The sequence below is a fragment of the Delphinapterus leucas genome, chromosome 13 (assembly GCF_059928025.1).
Source record: "Delphinapterus leucas isolate spDelLeu-1000000601 "Yukka" chromosome 13, BTC_Dleu_Yukka2, whole genome shotgun sequence".
Lineage (NCBI taxonomy): Eukaryota > Metazoa > Chordata > Mammalia > Artiodactyla > Monodontidae > Delphinapterus > Delphinapterus leucas.
Genome location: NC_143141.1, coordinates 5,639,015 through 5,658,648, shown reverse-complemented (window position 1 = coordinate 5,658,648; position 19,634 = coordinate 5,639,015). Strand labels below are relative to the sequence as shown.

General features: G+C 37.7%; 1 protein-coding gene across 2 annotated transcripts in view; it reads left to right on the top strand.

Moving 5' to 3' along the window:
* Window positions 1–19,634, top strand: part of IL1R1 (interleukin 1 receptor type 1) — an 87,787-nt gene that overhangs the window by 62,352 nt on the left and 5,801 nt on the right. For both annotated transcript variants that reach the window (XM_022599025.3, XM_022599026.3), the window contains exons 4-9: window positions 4,691–4,925; window positions 5,025–5,214; window positions 5,991–6,159; window positions 8,032–8,097; window positions 12,140–12,257; window positions 12,986–13,137. In XM_022599025.3, coding sequence (XP_022454733.1) covers window positions 4,691–4,925; window positions 5,025–5,214; window positions 5,991–6,159; window positions 8,032–8,097; window positions 12,140–12,257; window positions 12,986–13,137 — 930 coding nt within the window. The remainder of the gene's footprint in view (window positions 1–4,690; window positions 4,926–5,024; window positions 5,215–5,990; window positions 6,160–8,031; window positions 8,098–12,139; window positions 12,258–12,985; window positions 13,138–19,634) is intronic.

The window sequence follows — 19,634 nt, the reverse complement described above, 5'->3', positions numbered from 1 at the left end:
TATTGTAAAAGGCATTTTAAAAAATCCAGTTTCTAATTATTCTTAGGTAATATATACACACACCTTCAAATTTGCATATTCATATTGTATCCTACAACTTACAAACCCTCTAGGTCTTCGGTAGATTTCCTAGCATATTCTGTATAGAAAATCATGTTGTCTGCAAATAAAGACATTTTACTTTTCTCTTCAATCCGTATGCCATTTCTTTTTCTTGCCTAATGCACTAATTAGATCTTCCAATACAATGTTGAATAGAAGGGGTTAGAGTGGACATTCTTACCTTGTTTCTAATCTTGTATATGACAGCTGTAAGGTTTTTATAGCTGTCCTTTATTAGCTTTAGGAAGTTCCCTTCTATTCCTAGTTTTGTTTTATTGTGGGTTTTTTTGGGGGGGGATGTTGTGTACATCATAATGCACTGTCCTTTTTTGATATATTGTAGCATTCAATTTGCTAAGATATTTTAAAGAAATTTTGCATCTATGTTCATGATGAAGACTGTTTTGTGGTTTTCTTTTCTTGGAATGTCTTTGTTTGGTTTTGCAATTAGAATAATACTGACCTCATAGAGTGAACTGGGAAGTGTTACTGACTCTTCAGTTTTCCAGAAGAGTGTGCGTAAAACTGGTGTTGGGCCTTCTATGAATATACCAGTGAAGCCATCTAGGCCTGAGATTTTTTTTGTTGTTGGGAGGTTTTTAACTACACTTTCCGTTTCTTTAATACCTGTAGGGCTATTCAGGTTATCTATTTCTTCTTCAGGCAGATTTTATAGTCTGCACTTTCAAGGAATTTGCCCATTTCATTTAAGTTGTTGAATTTATTGGCATTAGGCTGTTCATAATATTTCCTCATTACTCTTTTAAAATCATTTTAATGAGAGATGTCACCTCTCTTTTTTTCCTGATCAGTATGGCAGGAGATTTATCCATTTTATTGATTTTTCTGAAAGAACTAGCTTTTGGTATCTTTGATTTTTTTCTCTATTGTTTTTGTTTTCCATTTCATTGATTTTGCTCCTGGATCTATTACTATCCTCTGCTTACTTAGGGTGTAATTTTTTAAAAAATTTCTTGAATCCAAAGTCATAATTTGAGATTTTTTTTCTTATACAGACATTTAGTGCTATCAATTTTCCTCTAAGTATTGTTTCCTTTTTATGCCGTATGTTTTGATATGTTGTGTTTTCTTTATCATTCAGGTCAAAAGACTTATCTCCTAATCTCCTCCTTTATTTCTTCTTTTTTTTTTAATTGATTTATTTATTTTTGGCTGCGTTGGGTCTTTGTTGCTGTGCTTGGGCTTTCTCTAGTTGTGGCGAGCAGGGACTACTCTTCACTGTGGTGCACGGGCTTCTCATTGCGGCGGCTTCTCTTGTTGCGGAGCACAGGATTTAGGCATGCGGGCTTCAGTAGTTGTGGCACGTGGGCTCCGTAGTTGTGGCTCACAGGCTCTAGAGCACAGGTTCAGTAGTTGTGGTGCATGGGCTTAGCTGTCCCGAGGCATGTGGTATCTTCCCGGACCAGGGCTCGAACCCGTGTCCCCTGGATTGGCAGGTGGATTCTTAACCACTGTGCCACCAGGGAAGTCCCCTTTATTTCTCCTTTGATGCATGGGTGATTTTTTTGTTTGTTGGTTGGTTGGGTTTTTTTCAGCTTTTAAATACATGGGTGAATTACTAGATATTTTTCTGTTACTGATTTCTAATTTAATTTCATTGTCAAGAGAGAACATACTTTGAATTCTTTTAAATTTGTTGACTGTTGGGTTATAAGCAGGAATATAGTATATCTTGGTAAGTTCTTTTGTGTGCAGTTAAAAAGAATGTGTATTCTGCTGTTGTTGGGTAGGAGTTTTTGTAAATATTGATTATGCCAAATTGGTTGATAGTGTTGTTCAAATCTTCTATATCGTTACTGATTTTCTGTCTAATTGTTGTACTTGTTCTACCAATTATTACGAGGAGACTGTTGAAATCTCAGACTATAATTGTGGGTTTCTCTATTTCTTTTTGCAATTCTGTCAGTTTTTGCTTCATGTATTTTGAAGCACTGTCAGTAGGTGAGTAAATGTCTAGGATTACTGTGTACCTCCTGACAAATGACTCCTTTATCATAATTTCATGACTCTTTTTAATCCCTGTTAATATTTTTCACCATAAAATCTACTTTGACTGATAATAATAAACGTTCAAACTTTCTTTTGATTGGTGTTAACATGATATTTCTCTCCCCTCCCCGTTTTTACTTTTAACATATTTGTGTCTTTACACTTAAAGTGTGTTTATGTGTGAGTTTGTGTGTATGTTAGCATATAGTTGGATCCTTCTTTCTTTATCCAGTCTATCTCTGCCTTTCAACTGGGTTGTTTAGACCATGAAAAAAATATGATAATATGTTTGGGTTTTATTTTAGGATCTTGTTTTATTTTCACCTTGTATCATTAATTCTTTGTTATGTGTTTTCTCTTTTTTGCTGCCTTTTGGATTGAGAATTTTCATGATTTATTTTGTCTTCTGGGTTGGCTTATATTAATAACTTAAAAAATAACTACTCTAGTGCTTATGGTATCCATCTATGACTTATCACTGTTTACCTTCAGGTGATACTATACCAATTCACAAATAGTATAAGAAACTTAAAACAGTATATATCTGCTTCTCCCTTCCTGAACTTTGCCTTATTGTTTCCATACATTTTACTTCTTTATATGTTATAAATCTCAAAAGACATTATTTTTGCTTTAAATATTCCGTTATTTTTAAAGAGATTTAAATAATAAGAAAAATTATTTTACGATCACCCATGTAGTGAACATTTCTGGTGCTATTTATTCGTTTATGTAGATTCATTTTTCATCCGATGCTATTTTCTTTCTTTCTATAGGAGTTCCTTACATGTTTTGGCAGTACAGGTGTATTGGTGATAATTTTTGTAGCTTTTATAAATATGAAAAAGTCTTTATTTTGCCTCTATTTCTGAAAGGTACTTTCCCTGGATATAGAATTCTAGGTAGATGATGTTTTTCCTTTTAGTACTTATCTTTATTCTGCCCTCTTCTGGCTTGTATTGTTTCTGGCAAGAAGGCTGCATCATTTTTGTCTTTGTTTGGTGTGCTTTTCTTCGTGCTTCTTATGCTTGGGTTTTATTGTGATTTTGGGGTCTGTGGCTACATCATTTTCATAAAATCGTGAAAAATTTCAACTTGTATTTCTTCAACTATTTTTCCTGTTCAACCCACCTCTCCTGTTCTTCAGGGATTCTTATCACATGTATTGAAGTTGTCCTGCAGCTAACTAGAATCCTGTTTATTTCATTCTGTTATTTTTCTCTCTCTGTTTAGTTTTGAAGAGTTTCTAATGCTATATCTTGCAGTTCACTAAGCTTTTCTTCCTGCCGTGTCAAACCTGCCATTAATCACATCCATTTTTTTTTTTTTTTTAAGCCAGCATTGTAGTTTTCATCTCTAGGGGTTTGATTTAGGATTTTTAAAATAATCTCTTTCATTTCTCTACTCAACATGCTTGATCTGGCCCCTTGAACTAGGGGAACACAGTGATAATAACTATTTTAATTTTTTCCATCTATCTGTGTCATTTATGGGTCAGTTTTGATATGACTGTTTTTTTTCTCTTTATTTTGCTGCCTCTTTGCATGCCTAGTAATCTTTGATTGGACGCTAGATACTGTAGATTTTACCATGTTGGGCATTGGATATTTTTTTATTACTAAAAACGTTCTTGAGCTTTGTTCTTTTACAGGGTTGTTACTTGGAAATAGTTGATCCTTTTAGGTCTTGCTTTTAAGCTTTGTAAGTCAGGAGCAGAACAAGGTTTATTCTAGGCCTAACTTGCTCCATCTACTGAGACAAAGCCCTTCTGGGTTCTCTGCCTGGTGCCCCATGACTGATAAGATTGTCCATTCTGGCTGTTGAGAACAACCACCATTCCCGGCATGTGTGCGCTCCGGGTATTATCCACTCTAATTCTTGTGGCAATTTTCACTCTGGCCTTGGGGAGCTTTCTTTCATGCTTCTGCTAATTGATACTCAGCTGAAAACTTGAGGGAGATCCTGTAGACCTCCAAAGCTTGCTTACTCTCTGTGTACAGCTGTAATCTCGCTGAGACTCTGCCCTCCACTCTCTTGGTTGACCTGGATTCCCTGCTCCATCTCCTCAACTCAAGAGAGAACACTGGGTTTTGCCTGCATTTCCTCCCAGCAATGTCGTGGCCTAGAATTGCTCTCGACACAGTAATTTGGGAAAACCCTAGGGCTCGCCTCCTTTGTGTCCTTCATTCCCTGACGTTCGATGTCTTGAACATTGTTATTTCATCTACTTTGTGCATTTTTTAGTTGTTCAGGTGGGAGGGTAAATAACGGTTATTCCATCTTTTTACTGAAGCAGCCATCTTTTCCTGCTACCTTATCCCCAAGTTTTAGCTGAGTAAAGAGGGGAGGAGAGAGGTTAAATAACTTGCTCAAAGACACAAGTAGTAAGTGACATCCTGGATTTGACTAGAAATCTTTTAGACTTCCAAGATGATTCTCTTAATCATAAGGCTACAGCACTCTCACGTATAACACAAATCAATGTATTTAATAGTTGGTGTGTTTATATTTAGATATTACATTAAGAAACACTGACTAATTTCTTATAGAAATGACTTTCCCTTTCTCCCTTTTAAAGATAAATGTGTGGCACGTGAAGAGGAAGTTATTTTAGTTTCGTCTGCACATGAAATTGATGCTCGTTCATGTCCTCTTATCCTAAGTGAACACAAAGGCCCTATAATTTGGTATAAAAATGACAGCGAGACACCTGTATCTACCGAAAGAGACTCCAGGATTCATCAGCACAAAGATAAACTGTGGTTTGTTCCTGCTGAAGTAGAGGATTCAGGATATTACTACTGTGCAGTGAGGTAAGAAAGGAATTAATATGTTACAAACGTGCGTTGTATGCACCTGCAATAGTTAAGGACAGAAAAATCTTCTAATAAACCTATTTTGATTTATTTTAGCAATTCAACTTACTGCCTCAAAACTAAAATAGCTGCAGAGTTTGTACAGCATGAGCCTAACTTGTGTTACAATTCACAAGCCGTATTTACACAGAGACTACTGATTCCAGGAGATGGACAACTTGTATGTCCTTATTTGGATTTTTTCAGAGATGAAAACAATGAGTTACCCCAAATACAGTGGTATAAGGTAATTTTATATTACATATGGCATTCTACTCATCTAGCAAATAAAATAGTTTTCTATCACAGACAATAGGATGAATCTGCAAAGCGCTTTTTCCTTTGGCATATTATTTTGCCTTTGAGTGGTGAAATTTAATAGGATGTTTTTAAAAGGTTTTAAGACTGTACACATTTAATTTGCAGCTTAACTCAAAATACGTCATTCTTGTTTAATAAGGTAGAGCTGAGAAAAGTATAGTAGGCATTAAAAGATGTTTAAAGATAAGGATGATTATAAATTTAGAGTTTTTAAGAAATAACTGTTTGTTACAAAGTATACTATTTTGTGTTTTATTACAAACATTAAGTGGTCCTTGGATAACCTAGTGGTTTCTCTAACTAACTGTCTGAAAGGCGATTGGCCAGCACTCCCCGGAATACATCATATTCTGGTATCTTTGATCTACCTGGCTTGTTGGAGCTTACATGGAGAGTCATCTTGTAGAGGTTAAAAAATACAAAATAGTATCAGTGAAGAATGGAAGTATAGCATTACTAAGCAACTATGGTGTTAGCATTCTTTCCTCAAATGTGTTTCTCTTGCAGAGTAAGTTTGTCTTCACTTGTCTTCAAAGTTCAAGCCTCATAGCCATAAAAATGTAAATCCTGGGAATGTAATTATGACTTTGCAAAAAAATGCAATATTAAAACTTGTATGCAAGGAACCTTTCTATTCATATACGTACGAATATAAATATGAATAACTGGTTTTCAATACTTCCTTCCTTTCCCTCTGTTTAGGACTGCAAACCTCTACTTCTTGACAATATAAACTTTGTTGGAATAACAAATAAACTCATCATCACGAATGTGACTACGGCGCATAATGGGCACTATACGTGTCATGCATCCTACACACACTTGGGAAAGCAGTATCACGTCACCCGGGCGATAAAACTCATTACTCTAGGTGAGTCAGAGCTCCAATCCTAGGATTTTAAATCCAGGAAGGCCCAGAGACCATAACTCTAATATCACCTTCACTGTCTATGGAGGGACTAAATCCAAGAGAAGCTTGATGACTTGCCAGAGGTCACCTGGCTTTAGTCTAGTTTTTGTTGTTACGTGTTATGTATGTGTTTCTCATTCCTACTTCAGAGGCAGTGCTGATCAAACAGACAAGGGTGAGCTATGTGTTCCAGCTGAACTCGGAGGCACGTTCTGTGGCCTGGCTAGAGCTGCTTCTCCAGAGGGTTCTCTGGAGAGGCACTGGAGGAACGACAGTTCTGAGATCCCTCACTTGGGCAGTCTGAGTGTCTAGCCATCACTGGCGTGATGGATGGATGCTAATGAACTTTGGCACAGGTTACACTCTTGTTAGATCTCTGTTAGTCCAGTCACTTAACTTCTCTAAGGCTGTTTCCTCCTCTGTAAGAAAATTCAAGCTTCCAAGCTTGTTGCAAAAGCGAGAGATCAAGTGTGCTCAGCTTGTGGTCCTGTGCCTGGGGCCAAACAGATGAGAAATGAGTAGGTGCATGGTGATTATTCCCTGAGGCTTCTCTTAACCGTATTTCATATTAAAAACTACAACAAAATAAAACCAAGGCACTCCTACAAGTTACCCGGGGATGGGCAGAATGCTCAACCTTTCTGTAAATACCAGGGTTTTCTAAGCTTTCAGTAAGAAAAGAATAGAGTTAGTTTAACCAGGACTTTGAAAGTCAAAGCAGTCTCTATCAGTAATTACTCTGGGGCAACAGGGATAAACAGGGCCTATCCCAGGTAAACCCAGATTATGATCACTTTTCAGAGAGCTATGTTTTCTCAATTCTACAATAATTCATTTTTTCTTCAAAGGTTAATTTTATTGTCTCAGAATCAATTCCTTCCCTACATCCTACAAGCATCAATGACTCGTAAACTTCAGGAGTCCTTGAATCACAACCGTCCTGAGTTCCTGAGCAGCCCCTCTCTGGTCACTGTGTAGCTCTGATTTGTTTTCCTTGGGGTACTGCAACCAGACCAGCAGACCAAATTTTAGGGAAAACAGGGCACTACAGAGTTTTAAAAATAGGTCACATGGGTTTAAAATACTTTCTGCCATCCTTTCTGATCCCTTACGTAGAAATAACATACTTAATCAGATGTGAGGTTGTATTTTGTTTTCTTCTAAAGGTGGATTTATACATATTTATTGGGCATCTACTATGTTTCAGGCACTGTTCTAGGTATACATTAGGGAACAAAGGAGACAGTATCCTGCCCTGATGGAGCTAACTTTTTTTTTTGACTGTGGCGGAATAAATACTGGGCATTCAAATTCATAGTTTCTCAGGCTTGGCCCCAGATAGGTCAGATTAATTTCTGGAGCTCCTTAGTATTTTTACGCTTATTTTAATAAATTATGCCAAAATGGTTGGCATTCTTCAGTAATTGTGGCTTTCACTCTTGGGTCATTGTGAAAATTACTAAGTACAAGCACGTCTACCAATAGATGGCCTTCTGGTTAATAACGCTCCATCCAGGGAAGTTCCTTTCCACAACGACTCGTTTCTCCTGATTTGCATGAAGAGGGGCACTTGTCTGGAGCCCCAGGGCCTGGTGATGTGTGGGGGTTTTTTTTGCAGCACCAAACTCTGGGTTCAGAAGGGCCCACTCTGTGGGTTTTGCTGTGGTCTCTGTGTCAGCCTCCTACCTTCACCTCCGGCCTTCTGTTTCCTGCTATATGTGCTTTGGCCAGTAGAGGGAATGTCGGGCAGATGCCTTTTGGTATATTTTGCCAAGTGTGGTCATCACTTGAGATTCTGGTCTGCGAGAGACCTTATGGATGTTTTTCTTTCAGTGAAATCCAGGAACAAGAGACCCGAGATTGTGAGCCCAGCTAATGAGACGATAGAAGTGGTCTTGGGTAAGTGGGCTACAGCCAGGATATGCTGAAATCAGTATTTGTTGCACTCGAGATTAGGGTAAACTGTACCTTTACTGCACACAAGCTGTTTAGTGGATATATATCTAAAGTTAGAGGGGAAGTGGCACAGATTATGTCTTAAATGTTTCTTTGGATTTCTTGCCTCTTAGGGCAAACATCTAGCCATGTCTGATTGGCCCACCCTTACTTTCCTATGGACACTTATTACTCGTGAAGCCATCAGCCAAAGACCAAGTTCAGGGACTATCCCTGGCCGTCCAGTGGTTAAGACTTCGCCTTCTAATGTAGGGGGTGCAGGTTCGATCCCGGGTTGGGGAACTAAGATCCTACATGCCTCGCGGCCAGAAGACCAAAACATAAAACAGAAGCAACTTCAATAGAGACTTTATCAATAGAGACTTTAAAAGCGGTCCACATCAAAAAAATCTTAAAAAAGAAAAACAAAGACCAAGTTCAGTAGGCCTAGGAATAAGAAATGTAACTTACTTGGTGCAGGATGGATTTCTTATGATCAGAGTTAAGCTTTTAGGTAGAAGAATAGGACTACAGGCCAAAAAGAGTTATTCTAGAGAATTATTTTTCCAAGTTAGTGATAATGTTCATTTTAAGAATAAAGATGTAACATGATAAGCATTCAGATCTAAGCTATGCAATATGATAGCCACTAGGCATGTGTGGCTACATACATGTAAATTTAAATTAAGTAAATTTATTTAGTTTAATTAAAAATTAGTCCCTCAGTCAAGGGCTGAAGAGTGACATGTGCTAGTGACTACGTATGAGACAGCACAACTATAGAACATTTTTGCCAACGCTGAAAGTTCTGTTGGAGACCACTGGTCCAAACATAAAAACAGATTTTTGTATCAGAGGATCAAAAATCAGGCTGGCATATAGAATTCTGTAATAGTAACTGCATGAAGACAAAGAGCAAATGTACAGAGATTAGAAGGTAAAATTTGTGACCTCTGAATTCTGTACTTGGCCAAGTTGTTCTTCGTGGTGGAAAGTAATATGAAGACATTCATAGATGTAAACAAAGATGTGAAAATTTTAAATATTGTTCCGTAGAATCCAGAGCAGTGTTTCAACCCTTTTTTCCCCATTATTGCTCCCCTGTAGCGCCTAACAAGCTATTTTTTCCCTAATACTCTTTACAAGCTATTTTTTCCCTAATACTCTTTAGTTTCTCAGATATTTAATACCCAGATATGCACTATGGCACTTTGAAAGGCCACAAACCATTGCAATAGCTAAGCTTCTCTTGCTCTCCTCGCCAAGAAACACATTTTGCCCTGTTGAGAAAGCATGCTCGAGGAATGTATACTTAGAGCTCTAAAGCCTAGATTTGATCTACAAATCTAAAAATAAGTTTATATTAGGAAATAATAATTTTAATATATCACATTGATCAGAGGCCTGATCACCGGGGCATATGAGTATCCTATAATCAGACACTTATTTGATAAGATTTCATATTAATTACCAGTAAAATGACTTAGAAAAATAGGAATTGAGGGATACTTTCTGCACTCAATAACATCAATTCAAACCAATCGTCACCAACATTTTTAATATAGTGTTAAACCTTCTACAGGTCTAGGCCTTAACATGTTCCAGAAGTGCCCACTAATGCAAGGATAAAAGAACCAAGGCATGCTGACTGTAGGGGAGAAAAGAACTGTATTATTTTCAGATCATATAATGAGGTATCTACAAATATTGTATTGACCAGATATAAAATTAATATTCTAAAATATTAGACTTATTTAGCAAAAACCAAGAAAACAATGGGAAAAGAGATCCTATTTGCAACAGTAAATGCCATAGAGATGTCTATAATAAGATAGCTTAGCAAAACCTTTAAAAATTATGTTGGATTGATAAGGAAGAAAAAGCCAACCAAACAAAACCCCCACAAACTCTGACCTATAAATCTCAAAAAACTGGGAGATTTAAAGCATACATTCTTAAAGGGATGGGGAGATGTTGTCGGCAATGGGGAGAAAATTGGTTCTTAGGAGGTGAAAAAATCTAAATCAATAGATGTAGTGTATATCTGTGGTATTAAAAATTCATGGAGAGTTAGGCAACTGGGATAAAAAAAATCCAAAAAAGCTCCAAAGGGAGCAATAATAAAAACAATCTCTCAAGAAACACAAATTTAAGAAAACCTGTAATAAGGATGTGTGTTTTTCCTATATGAAAAACTGGAAATTGTAAAGATACGGACTCTCAACAGTAAGTTACAGATTTAATGGAGTTCCAAGAAAAATATGAATGGGCTTCAAAATTGTCAAGTGATACTGAAATTCACCTGGGAGAATAAAATGCTGAGATTACTAAGATAATACTGGGAAGAAAAGCTAAATGATATGAATATTTACCCTAAAACTGCAATAATTAAGAGTGTGGTACCCCTGGCGCCAGTATACACATTCAGATCAACCTAGAAAGTCCCAAATAATTATTTTATAATTCTTACATAACTGAGGAAGCGATTTATTATTCAGTAAGAGATTCTGGAATTATCAGTCAACTATTGGATAAAAACATTAAGTTAAAGCTTTTTCTCATACCATACCCAAGTTAAGTTATACTCTAGACAGATTAAAGAACTAAAACAATCAAAATACAACAATGCAAACATCATATATACCTGAAAGAAAAAAGTACATGGAATATTTTCCTGATTTGATGGTAGAGAGAGCGTTTCAACAACAACAAAAAAATAGTGAAGACGTAGTATAAAACAATTGTAAATTTGGCCAAATAATAAAAATACATACACTAAAGAATTTCCATAAACAATAACAAAATGAAAACAAGCTCTGAAAGATATTTGCGGTAGTTTTCATGTATGATAAAGAGTTACTATCCTTGATAATTAAAGAGCTTCCATGCATAAGGTTAATAATATGAGAATGCAGCTTAGTAATGGCCATTAGGAATAACAAGCAATTCTTTTCTTAAAAATTTCTTTGTTCTATTTATTTATTTTTGGCTGCGTTGGGTCTTCGTTGCTATGCGTGGGCTTTTCTCTAGTTGCAGAGAGCAGGGGCTACTCTTCCTTGCGGTGCACAGGCTTCTCACTGCGGTGGCTTCTCTTGTTGTGCAGCACCGGCTCTAGGCACACGGGCTTCAATAGTTGTGGCACGTGGGCTCTAGAGCACAGGCTCAGTAGTTGTGGCGCACAGGCTTAGTTGCTCCGCGGCATGTGGGATCTTCCCGGATCCTGCATTGGCAGGTGGATTCTTAACTACTGCGCCACCAGGGAAGCCCATAACAAGCAATTCTTCAAAGAAAGGCAAATGAATACTAAGCTTATGAAAAACATGTCATGTTAATTCACCATGAGCTCAAGAAATGCAGATGAAAATCTAAATGGAATTTTTTTTCTTCTCTCAATTGGCAATGACTAACCAAAAACACTTGGTATCTGGGGCTTTCGGGGATAAATGACTCTTGCATACACTGCTGGACAGAGCGCAGACTGGTGTAGTCTCCCTTGGGACAGGGCGTTTGGCTTTTAAAGATATGTCTCTCTTTTAACTCAATTCTTCCAGATTTTTATTCAGTGTAATACTTCAGGATATGTACAATGTTGACGTACAGGAACATTCACTGGAATGTTAATCATGATAATGGAAGATCAGAAACAAATTATGTTTAGCAATAGGAAAGGAAGTCATCATAGTATGTCTGTATGATGGAACAGTAAACTGTCATGAAATAGCCTATTTTGGAAGGCTAATCACGTGAGCCGAAATTCTCAATGTACGATAATTACAAATAGTAGACAACGACACCCCATTTTAAAAACTGCTTACGTACACAGAAAGGTAAGGAATGAGATATGTAAAGTTACTAATAGTGCTTATCTCTTGGTGGTGGATATAAGGGCCATTTCTTCCTTTTGCTTTCCTATAATTTAAAATTTTTGTTCAACAGTCATTTATTAATCTAGGCAGATCAGGTAAAAGTCCATGAATGTTATGATTCAAAATCCATTCCTTTGCAGGATCCTGGCTCCAACTGATCTGCAATGTTACCGGCCAGTTAAGTAACTTTGTCTACTGGAGGTGGAATGGGTCAGGAATTAAGGAATATGAGCCTATGATGATGGAAGAGTTTACACAGTGAGTATGCCAAGAGCCAGATATGCCATAGAGACATTTTGGTATTAAATTCCATGTCATACGTTATATAACCATTATGATTGAATCTAGTGGCAGTGATCGAGTTGGTCATTGATTGGTCCTTAACCCTTTGCTGCCCATATTGAGTTTTGCTAAGCTCAGCAGGATTCATAAGATCTTGTCCAATGAAGGTGACAATACATGTCATTATGGTACAAATTCCAGACCACTTGGAAGGCTTTCTCTTAAATTCAGTTAAAAATGTTGCAGCATTCCCATGAAGCAACTGTCCTGAATTATCCTTCATGTCATTCCATTTTTAAAGTAGTTTAGAAAAGACTCATTAATCGTGGCCAAGCATCAGGCACTCCCCTGCTCAGGTCTCTGATGGCGCCCTATTACTTCTTAGCATCCCCTGCAAACCCTTTCCCATCTGTCCCAATCTACTCTTGTTTCATATATTCTTCGTGCCCCATGGAGACCAGAATGCCTAGGTCCCCATTTTCCTGCTTGGAAGCTGGTAATTTTAATTTTATTTCTCTGTGCTGTTGAGTGTTTTACTCACAGTGGTCTTAGGGCTGTGAAACGTCAGACCAGTCTTGCTAAAAGCCTGATTCTCATACCTGTGCTTAGGGCTGGTGATTATTTCTGCTGTAACGATCAACCAGGGCTGCTTATCGTATCTCTAATTGATGCCATTTATACAATTTTATTACTCTTTTGAACAGCGTGCCGAATCCTTTAAACAAAAGAGAGAGTGCGGTCGTCGCACGCCTTAATATTACGGCAGTGGACAGTAAATTTCTTCTGCATCCATTCATCTGTTTAGCCAAGAATACAGAAGGAATGAGTACGGCATACATCCAATTAATACAGCCAGGTAAACAACACAGCTGTTTATTTGAAATGCAATTTTGTTTTCCTGTAGTAAGATTTCATGACCTTGAGGTTTACAATGCTATTTCCTCTACCCAGAATGCTCTTAGATTCCTCTTAACCTGGGGACTGCCATTCTTTTTCACTTCCCAGCTGAACTATATCTTCTTCTAGGAGGTTTGGCTGTCCTGCTGCCTACTCTTCCATCTCTCTGCCCAGTAGCGCCTCTGCTATGCATGTCCATATCTATCTTAGTTTTCTTTACTTGAATATAAATTCTGTGATGTTGCAGATAATCACTAATCATTCTATTTCCAGAGCTAATAGCAACTTAAGTCTGGTCATCCTCGGTACCTAATGAATAGTTTTAGGTAAAGCACTACATGACGAATGCACAGGGGAAACCTAAATATCCACTTTCCAGACAGGAGGTCAGAAGTTACTGGTTTTCGTGAATTCTGTAATCAAACACAATATTGGCAGTATTTGTGTTTCTGCTCACTGATTGATTTTTCTGCCTCATTTATTCTGCCATTGATCCCTTCTACTGTATTTTTCCTTTAAAGTTATGGTATTCAACTCTGGTTGCCTCTATATTTTCTAATTCTGTGTTAAAAACCTCTTATAGCTTTTTGCTCCGTGCATCCATTCTTTCCCCAAGTTCTTGGACCATCTTTACGATCATTAACCATCTTTACGATCATTACAGTGAACTCTTTCTTGGGTAGATTGCCTGTCTCCACTTCATTTAGTTGTTTTGCTGGGGTTTTATCTTGTTCCTTCGTCCGGAATGTATTCCTTTGCTGTCTCATTTTGTTAACTTTCTATTTGTATTTTTATGTATATGGAAGATTAGTTATGATTCTTGGTCTTGGAGAAGTGGCCCTCCGTAGGGGATGTCCTGTGTGTCAGTACACTCCCCTCTTGCTACCCAATGGCCTGGGACCAGCTGGTCCCACGGTAGCTTCTGACCTCTTTGTGTACTCAGTTCCATAGGCTGTGGGTTGATAGTTTTCTTGCTTCTGGTGGGTGAGGCTGGTTTAGGGGCTCATGCAGGCTTCCTGGTAGGAGGGGCCAGTGCCTGACCACTGCTGGGTGCCGCTGGGGCTTGGCCCTCTGGGGTCAGGGCCGTGTCAAGGGGAACATCGAGAGCTGGCTGCGGGCTCAGGAAGTCTTTAGGCAGCCTGTCTGCTGATGGGTGGGGCTGTGTTCCTGCCCTGGGTGGTCGTTTGGCCTGATGCAGCCCAGCACTGGAGCCTACAGGCTGTTGCAGGAGGCCAGGTCTTGGTGCCAAAGACCCAAGCAAGATATCTGCCTCTATCAAGAGTTCACGCAGATGAACACTCCCAGATATGTCTGCCACCAGCTTTTATGATCCCAGAGAGAGCCACAGCTGCTGCCTGCCCAGCAGACCCTCCAAACCAGCAGGTAATGACTCCTATAGAGTCACTGCTTTTGCCCTGGGTTTTGGTGTGCACAAGACCTTGTGTGCCCTCCAAGAGTGGAATCTCTTTCCCCCAGTCCTGTGGAGCTCCTGCAGTAAAGCCCCATGGGCCTTCAAAGCCAAATGCTCTGGGGGCTCTTCCTCCTGATGCCAGACTCCTAGGTCAGGGAGCCTGATGTGGGGCTCAGAGTTCTCATGCCTGTGGGAGAACTGCAATATAATTATTCTCCAGTTTGTGGGTTGCCCACCCAGGTGGTATGGGATTTGATTATATTGCGAGTGTGCCCCTCATACCATCTCATCATGATTTCTTCTTTAATTCCTTGGATGTAGAATGATGTCATTTTTGGTAGGTTCCACTCTTTTATCGATGGTGGTTCAGCAGTTAGTTGTGATTGTGGTGTGCTCGTGAGAGGAGGTGAACTCAAGGTCCTTCTACTCTGCCATCAAAGGCTTCAGTGATTCCTCATGGCCTACTGGATATTTCGAGCCTCTTACAGACTCCTTCAAGTGTTATTCAGCTTTCTCCCCCTCCTCATTTCACTGATACTCGGCAGCATTTGCCAACTCTCCTTAAAATTCTACTCTTTGCTTCTTGTACTTTCTCTTACTCCATTGTACCCTTATTTCCTTTGCTGTCTCCTTTTCTTTTTCATTGCACTAAAATTATTTTCCTTACAATTTCACCATTAGAGTTCCTTATTTGCTCCCATTAATAGTTTGTAAAATTGGTCTTGAGACCACTTATTTTCAGAATCATATAGGTTGCTTTTAAAAGTTCAGACTCCTCAACCTACATGGGGCTGCAAAATCAGATTAGGAAGACCCAGTGGTGGAAGCCACTGCTAAAGAACAGAAAAAGGAATGAGAAATATGAGGACAGTTTACAATACAAGACCTTGGGGACAATGTCAAATGCACCAATATTTGAATTATAGGGGTCCCAGAGGGAGAAGAGAGAGAGAAAGGACCTGAGAAAATAATAATTGAAGAGATAATAGCTGAAATTTTCCCTAACATGGGAAAGGAAACAGTCACCCAATGCCAGGAAGCACAGAGAGTCCCATACAGGATTAAAACCAAGGAGGAACATGCTGAGACACATAGTAATCAAACTGACAAAAATTAATAATGATAAAAATATTAAAAGCAACGAGGGAAAAGCAGAAAATAACATCCAAGGGAAACTACATAAGCTTATTAGTTGGTTTTTCAGCAGAAACTCTGTAGGCCAGAAGGGAGTGGCACTGTATTTTTACAATGATGTAATGGAAAAACCTACCACCAAGAATAATCTACACAGCAAGTTTATTCTTCAGATTTGATGGAGAAATCAAAAGCTTTACAGATAAGTAAAAGCTAAAAGAATTCAGTACCACCAAGCCAGCTTTACAAAACATGGTAAAGGAACTTCTATAAGCAGAAAAGGAAAGGCCACAACTAGAAACAAGAAAATTATGTAACAGGAAAGCTTACCAGTAAAGGAAAACATACAGTAAAGGCAGGAAATCATAGACACACAAAGATATGAAAACCAGTAATCATGAGGAGAGTACAAATGCAGGATATTTCAAATGCATTTGAAATTAAGAGATCAGCAACTTAATACAATAATGTATATAAATACAATAATGTATATATATAGCCTGCTATACCAAGACCTCATGTTAACCACAAACCAAAAATCTACAACAGATATACACATAAAAAAGGAAACTAACAAACACTAGAGGTAGTCATCAAATCACAAGAGAAGAGAACAAAAGAGGAAAAGAAAAAAAAAAGTCCTACCAAAACAAATCCAGAACAATTAACAAAATGGCAATAAGAACATATAGACTGGCTGAATGGATACAAAAACAAGACCCATATATACATATATCATCTACCAGAGACCCACTTCAGATCTAGAGATATATACAGACTGAAACTGAGGGGATGGAAAAAGATATACCATGCAAATGGAAATCAAAAGAAAGCTGGTGTAGCAATTCTCATATCAGACAAAATAGACTTTAAAATAAAGACTGTTACAAAGAAGGACACTACATAATGATCAAGGGATCAATCCAAGAAGAAGATTTAACAATTGTAAATATATATGCACCTAGCATAGAAGGAGCACCTCGATATATAAGGAGAATGTTATCCGATATAAAAGGAGAAATTGACAGTAAGGCAATAATAGTGGGGGACTTTAACACCCTACTTACATCAATGGACAGATCATCCAGACTGAGCATCAATCAGGAAACTCAGGCCTTACATGGCACAGTAGAACAGATGGACTTAATTATAAGAGCATTCCATCTGAAAGCAGGGAATACACATTCTTTTCAAGTGCACATGGAACATTCTCCAGGATAGATCACATGTTGGGCCACAAAGCAAGCCTTGGTAAATTTAAGAAAACAGAAATCATATCAAGCATCATTTCCAACCACAACACTGAGATTAGAAATCAACTACAAGAAAAAAACTGCAAAAAGCACAACCATGTGGAGGCTATATAATATGCTACTAAAGAACCAATGGATCACCTGAAGAAATCAAAGAGGAAATAAGAAAAAAAAAACCTAGAGACAAATGAAAAAAACATGTCCACCCAAAACCTCTGGGATGCAGCAAAGGCAGTTCTTAAGAGGGGAGTTTATAGTGATACAATCTTAGGAAACAAGAAAAATCTCAAATAACCTAATCTAATACCTAAAGTAACTAGAGGAAGAAGAACAAACAAAACCCAAAGTTAGTAGAAGGAAAGAAATAATAAAGATCAGAACAGAAATAAAGAAAATTGATAAATCTTTAGCCAGACTCATCAAGAAAAAAGGGAGATGGCCCAAAGTAATAAAATTAGAAACAAAAAAGAAGTTACAACTGACACTGCAGAAATACAGTGTCATAAGAGGATAAGAGACTACAACAACTCGCTCTATGCCAATAAAATGGACAACCTAAAAGAAATGGACAAATTCCTAGAAAGGTACAGTCTCCCAAGACTGAAACAGGATGAAATAGATAATATGAACAGACCAATTACAAGTACTGAAATTGAATCTGTGATTTTAAAACTCCCAACAAACAAAAGTTCAGGACCAGATGGCTTCACAGGTGAATTCTACCAAATATTTAGAGAAGAGTTAATGCCTATCCTTCTGAAACTATTCCAGAGAATTTCAGAGGAAGGAACACTTCCAAACGCATTCTATGAGGCCCCCATCACCCTGATACCAAAACCAGACAAAGATGCCACAAAAAAAGAAAATTACAGGCCAATATCAGTGACGAATATAAATGCAAACATCCTCAAAAAATACTACCAAACCAAATCCAACAATACATTAAAAGGATCATACACCATGATCAAATGGGATTTATCCCAGGGATGCAAGGGTTTTTCAGTATCCACAAATCAATCAGTGTGATACACCACGTTAACAAATTGAAGAATAAAAACCATATGATCATCTCAATAGATGCAGAAGAAGCTTTTGACAAAATTCAACACCCATTTATGATAAAAACTCTCCAGAAAGTGGGCATAGAGGGAACATAATAAAAGTCATATATGATAAACCCACAGCTAACATTATAATCAACACTGAAAAGCTGAAAGCATTTCCTCTAAGATTTCCTCAGAAACAGTACAAGGATGCCCACTCTTGCCACTTTTATTCAACTTAATTTTAGGATTCCTAGCCAGAGCAATCAGAGAAGAAAAAGAAATAAAAGGAAACCAAATTGGAAAAGAGGTAAAACTGTCACTGTTTGCAGATGACATGATACTCTACATAGAAAATGCTAAAGATGCTACCAGAAAACTACTAGAGCTCATCAGTGAATTTGGTAAAGTTGCAGGATAGAAAATTAATACACAGAAATCTCTTGCATTTCTATACTCTAACAATAGATCAGAAACAGAAATTAAGGAAACAATGCCATTTATCATCACATCAAAAAGAATAAAACACCTAGGAATAAACGTACCTAAGGAGGCAAAAGACCTGTACCCCGAAAACTATCAGACACTGATGAAGGAATTTGAAAATGACACAAACAGATGGAAAGATATACCATGTTCTTAGATTGGAAGAATCAATATTTTCAAACTGACTGTACTACTCCAGGTAATCTACAGATTCAATGAAATTCCTATCAAACTACCAATGGCATTTTTCACAGAAGTAGAACAAAAAATTTTTAAATCTCTATGGAAACAGAAAAGACCCTGAATAGCCAGAGCAATCTTGAGAAAGAAAAACAGCTGGAGGAATCAGGCTCTCTGGCTTCAGACTATACTGAAAAGCTACAATCATCAAAACAGTATGGTACTGTCACAAAAACAGAAATACAGATCAATGGAACAGGATAGAAAGCCCAGAAATAAACCCACGCACCTGTGGTCAATTAAACAAAGGAAGCAATAATATACAGTGGAGAAAAGACAATCTCATCAATAAGTGGTGCTGGGAAAACTGGACAGCTACATGTAAAAGAATGAAATTAGAACATTCTTTAACACCCTATACAAAAATAAACTCAAAATGGATTAAAAACCTAAATGTAAGGCCAGATACTATAAAACTCCTAGAGGAAAACATAGGCAGAACTTCTTTGACATAAATCACAGCAATATTTTTCCTGATCCATCTTCTAGATGCCAATAAAAGCAAAACCAAATGGGACCTAAGTAAACTTTAAAAGCTTTTGCACAGCAAATGAAACCATAAACAAAGTGAGAAGATGACCTATAGAACTGGAGAAATTATTTGCAAATGATGCATCCGACAAGGGATTAATCTCCAAAATACACAAATAGTCATACAACTCAATAATAATAACAAAAAAAACCCAATCAAAAAATGTGCAGAAGACCTAAATAGACATTTTTCCAAAGAAGACATACAGATAGCCAACAGGCACATGAAAAAATGCTCAGCATCACTAATTATTAGAGAAATCAAAACTACAATGAGGTGTCACCTCATTCTTGTCAAAATGGCCATCATCAAAACATCTACAAATAATAAATGCTGGAGAGGGAATGGAGAAAAGGG